The 5,459-nt window shown below is 51.1% G+C and overlaps 1 protein-coding gene across 1 annotated transcript in view; it reads left to right on the forward strand.

Moving 5' to 3' along the window:
* Positions 1–2,238: 2,238 nt before the first annotated feature.
* LOC105534597 (iron/zinc purple acid phosphatase-like protein) overlaps positions 2,239–5,459 on the forward strand; it is a 28,499-nt gene continuing 25,278 nt past the window's right edge. The window contains exons 1-2 of the mRNA XM_011973356.1: positions 2,239–2,335; positions 3,026–3,324. Of these exons, the coding sequence (XP_011828746.1) occupies positions 3,204–3,324 (121 nt within the window). The 5' untranslated portion in view covers positions 2,239–2,335; positions 3,026–3,203. The remainder of the gene's footprint in view (positions 2,336–3,025; positions 3,325–5,459) is intronic.

Genomic DNA, 5,459 nt, shown 5'->3' on the forward strand with positions numbered 1-5,459 from the left:
GAGCTGAGATCCGGCCACTGCACTCCAGCCCGGGCGACAGAGCGAGACTCCGTCTCAAAAAAAAAAAAAAAGAAAACTAGGTTTATTAAGACTCTGTCTTACAAACTGGGCAGACTAGATGTCTTGGTAATTATTAGAAGATTATTGATAATAATCTTCTAATTATTATTATGATAATTATGATAATGATAATTAGAAGATTGTATGGGGGCACTTGCTCTGTGCTAGGCACTGTTCTAAGGGGTTTATTATTTAATCCTTGCAACAACCCTATAAGGCGCTACTATTGTTCCCATTTCACAGATGGGGAAACTGAGGCACCTTGAGGTTAAATCACTTGTCTGAGTTAGTCAATGGTGAAGATCCATGTATAAGCAGGCCATCTAGCCCCAGAGTCGATGCTCCGTTCCCCACCACAAGCTTATACCTGAGCTATAAGCCCTCATCTGCCAGTCAGGGTCCAACCAGAGGCAATTCCAGTGGTTTTTTTCACCTGGGCTGGTGGTTGGGAATTCAGGAGCTACGTGAACTTGGATAGGGGAAAATTTTTTACCTCTCCTTTTACTATGCTTTAATCTAGCAGTTCTCAAAATGTGGTCTGGGGACACCTGTGGGTCCCCAAGACCTTTCTCAGGTGGTTAGTGAGGTCAAAAGTATTTTCATAATTATACTAAGATGTTTGTCCTTTTCATTCTCCAGTGACTACCTAACCTGTGATAATGTCATCACTCTGATGGCTAATAGAAATATATGCATGTATATTCGTGTGTTTTTTAAAACTTCTCGTTTTCAGCCAGGCACGGTGGTTCATGCCTGTAGTCCCAGCTACTTGGGAGGCCGAGGCTGGAAAATCGCTTGAACCCAGGAGGCAGAGGTTATAGTGAGCCGAGATCGTGTCACGGCGCTCCAGCCTGGGCAACAGAGCGAGACGCTGTCTCAAAACAAAAGCAACATACACACACACACACACACACACACACACACACCCCTACACCTTATATCACAATAACACTGGTTTCCTTTGTATTTCTGTGTATTTATTTTATACATGTAACAACACGATTCTGAGAAGGGCTTGACCAGCTTGCCATAGGCATCTTTAGGACAAAAAAGCTTAGGAACCTCCCATTCTGGAAGAACGAAGAATAAGGGGAGGTTATAATTGGGGGCCACAGGAGTGGCAGGTATTCAAGTTTGGCTATGAGAGCTACTTTTGTTATATTTTAGGCTGTAATGGAGACTCTGGGAGTGGGAAGAAAAAAAAAAAACTCAAACAGTCAAAAGGCTCATTTTAATTTTCCCACACTCCTAGTGCCAATTTCTGAAATTGGTGTCCACCATCAGTAGAAGCCTATATGCTCTGAATTCACAAAGCCAAGTAGTGGCGGGTCATTGTATCTGCGTTCAGGGAGGGGAAACGACTGGAAATCCGGGCCCCCCAGATCTTTCCTGCTTCTCCTTTTGTGGCAGCCACTCCTCACATTCAAACAGTTTGCAAAAGTTTACAGGGGAGAACCCTAACTTGTTCCCTAGACGTCAGTTTCTGGAGTTCATGCATTAATACGATAAAAAGAACAGCTGATTCTTATCCAACCCTTACTCTGGGCCGGGCCCTGTTATCAGCATGAAATTTCATGCAGCAACTCGTTTACTCCTCACAACAGCCCACAGGGTATATACGATCATCACCTCCTTTTCACAGGTGAAAAAACCCGAGGTCCAGCGAGGTTGAGTAACTCACCTAGGTCGAACAGCTCAGAAAACCCACTGCAATTCCGGGATTCTAGTTTTGTTTTCGGGTTGTCCCGGGCTTCTGAGGAGTCAGTGGGCTCAGCATGGAGAGGAAGGAAGCCGGAAGGAATTGCGAGGAAGATGCAGCAAGGCTGGAAAGGTTGGGGATCCCCCGGTACCTGCACATCTGGGTACCTGGGGATGGGGCAGGGCCAGGGTAGGGGCCGGTGTCCGTGCCCTGGGGGCCCCCCAGCTGAAAAGTGGGCGCCTGAAGGATGAGCGCAGGCTTACCTGCCGGGCGCTCACCTGGTGGCCGACGCGGAGGTGGCGGCCGAGACGCACCCAGCCTTCCTGGGTCCCCCTTCCCGCGCCACGCCCTGGGGGGGGGGCGGTGGGCGGGTGGGTGTGGGGTGCCCAGGACCGGCAGGACCTGTGGGACCCGGGGCCCTGGCTGTCTAGGGAGGCTGTCACCCCGAGGCGACCGGCTCTTCCGGGGCTGGGACGGCTGTAGGCGGCGAGAGGCCTCGGCACCCACGAACTCATAAATACCGGGGCGGCGCTGGTGGCTGGAGAGGCGCGTGCTGGCAAGCTGGCGCCCCCGAGGGTGAGCCGGGGTCCGGGAGGGCACCCCCGCTCCCGGATGGTCCCGACCCGGCTCCAGCCTGGCAGCTGGAGACAGAGCTGGAGCAGGCGGGGAAGCGCTGGGGAGAAGGCGGGTGGGAACAGATGGTGGAAGGGCAGGGACGCTGGGGATGGGGAGAAAGGATGCGGCCGCTCTGGCCAGGATGGACTTAAAGGATCTGGGGGTGGCATGGGAGGATTGGGGTCACTAGGAGCAAAATGGAAGGCTAAGGATGGAGTAGAGAGGCGAGATCCCGGGAGCAGGCAGGAATACTTGGAATCTCGGGAGTAGGTAGGAGAACTGGGGTTTCTAACAGCAGGGTGGAGAGCTGGGGATGGGGCTGCCGAATGCAACCTCCTACACAGCCTCCACCCCACTCCCAGGCCCCCAGCACTGAGAGTGAGCTCTGGTTAGGAGCAAGGCTCCGGAATCAGGCCCTCCTGGGTTCAAATCCTGGCTCCATCGCATCCTAGCTGTGCAGTTGAATCACTCAGCTGCTCAGTTTCCTCATCTGTGATATGGGGATGACGATGCTCACAGCCACCACCTCATAGCAATGTCATGAGGCTTCCGTGAGTTCATCTATGTCAAGCGGTTGGCACACTGTGAGTGAGGCTCAGAGAGCTCTGCTGCTGCTCCTTAGCCATTCTTAATTTTGGTTTCTCTCTCCAGCGTCTGGATAACCACCCATCTTGAAGGAGACCTCCCTGCCCTCCTGCCTCTGTCCCCCAGAGGACTGCCAGATCATCCTCTATTCCCCAACCTCCCAGCCCTTCCTGCTGTACCTGTGAGGAGGTGATCTCCTCAGTCCCTCCACTTTTCCGCTGTCTGCGGTCACCACCCCACCACCATGCACCCCCTTCCTGGCTACTGGTCCTGTTGCTCTCTACTCCTGCTATTCTCCTTGGGAGTCCAGGGGTCCCCAGGGGCCCCCAGCGCTGCCCCAGAGCAAGTCCATCTGTCTTACCCAGGTAAGTGTCCCTGACCCCTTTCTACGCCTCTCCCAGCGAGGCCCAGCGGCGCTTCATTGTTTGAGGGTTCAGGAATCCCCACCGTGAGCCCCTAAGCAGGTGGCTCATTTCTCCCGAGCCTCTGTCATCTGCCTCTGTGGAATGGGAAGTACAGGCCCTGGTACACCTGGAAGTGTGCGGAATGATCACGGTGCCCAGCCCACAGGGAGTGCTCTCCTGCTCTCCTAAGGGGGCTGCTGCTGTCCTTGTTCATTGCATCTCTGTTGCGCTTCTGGGACCTGGCACATTTGTTCGTTTGTGCACAGTAGGCCTCAGAGCCAGTTTTGGAAGGAACCAATGGATGAGTGATAACAGAGCTGGATTACCCAGCCCCTTCTCCATCCCTCCTCTCCTCTTCCCCACCAGGATGGCTGCCTCCCAGTCTTTGATTAGGATCCTTCCACTGTCAGGGCAAGAGCTTGGACCCTGGACCCTCGGCACCCAGACCAAATGGGTTAGAATCCCATCTTTGCTATGTACCTGCTGCCTGATCTTGGGCAAGTGGCTTAACCTCTCTGGCCTCAGCCTCCTCATCTGGATAATGGGGTGATATTAGTGCAACCTCATGGTGAGGTGTAAAGGAGTTGCTACCTGTAAAGAGGCAGAACTGAGGCTGGGTGTGGGGGCTCACACCTGTAGCCTTAGCAGTTTGGGAGGCTGAGGCGGGAGAATCACTTGAGGTCACGAGTTTGGGACCAGCCTAGGAAACATAGTGAGACCTCTGCCTCTTAGGAAAAAAGAAAAAAATCTTAGTCATGTGTGGTGGCAAGCACCTGTAGTCCCAGCTACTTGGGAGACTGAGGTGGGAGGATCGCTTGAGCCCAGGAGTTCAAGGCTGCAGTGAGCCATGATTGGCCACTACACTCCAGCCTGGGCAACAGAGAGAATCCTGTCTTTAAAAAAAAAAAAATGTGGTGGAGGCTGGGCACGGTGGTGCATGCCTGTAATCCCAGCACTTTGGGATGCTGAGGTAGGTGGATCACTTGACCTCAGGGGTTCAAGACCAGCCTGGGTAACATGGTGAAACCCCATCTCTACAAAAAAATTTAAAAAATAAAAAAATTAGCTGTGCATGGTGGCTCACGCCTGTAGTCTCAGCTACTTGGAGAGCTGAGGCAAGAGGGTCACTTGAGCCCAGGAGGCAAAGGTTGCAGTGAGCCAAGATCATGCCACTACACTCCAACCTGGGTGACAGAGTAAGACCCTGTCTCAAAAAAAAAAAGGGTTGGTGGGACAGAACCGAGCTTGGTATGTAGCAGCAATTTCCATACACTTTAAATCTCAGGACTATTTGTTTTACACTGTTAATCTCAGAACTGTTTTACACTGCTAAAACTTACGGAGAACTTCAAAGAACTTTAGCTTATGTGCACTATAGCTAGCAATATTTACTAAATGAGGTATTAAAACTGAGACATTTAAATTTTTTTACTGTCATTTAAAATTGACAATAACAAATACCTTCTGTATTAATGTAAATGATATTTTTAATGAAAAAACTGTATTTTGCAAGAGAAGAAATTGAGTGAGGAGAGTGACGTTGCTTGCATCTTTTAAAAATCTTTTATTTTTTACTCTTTTGAGACAGGGTCCCACTCTGTCACCCAGGCTGGAGTGTAGTGGCACAATCTTGGCTCACTGCAGCCTCCGCCCTGCAGGGTTCAAGCGATTCTCCCACCTCAGCCTCCCCAGTAGCTGGGATTACAGGCACCCACCACCATACCTGGCTAGCTTTTGTATTTTTTTATAGAGATGGAATTTCACCATGTTGCCCAGGCTGGTCTTGAACCCCTAAGCTCAAGCAATCCTCTGGTCTCGGCCTCCCAAAGTGCTGGGATTACAGGCATGAGCCACCGCGCCTGGCCTAAAATCTCTTTAGTATCTGGTTTGGTAACTGACACCTGGATTCTCCTCAGATCTGTTTTCATTTTAGTCTGTTGTGATTTGTTGTTTTGGATTTTGCCTGCAAAGAAAATCTGTTCTTGCACAGACATGTGGTTGAAACAGGGAGAACAGTTGTTTGTTTGTTTTTTGACACAGGGTTTGGCTCTGTCAGGGTTTGGCACTGGAGTGCAGAAGCACAAACATGGCTCACT

This window comes from Mandrillus leucophaeus, unplaced genomic scaffold (assembly GCF_000951045.1).
Source record: "Mandrillus leucophaeus isolate KB7577 unplaced genomic scaffold, Mleu.le_1.0 Scaffold137, whole genome shotgun sequence".
NCBI lineage: Eukaryota > Metazoa > Chordata > Mammalia > Primates > Cercopithecidae > Mandrillus > Mandrillus leucophaeus.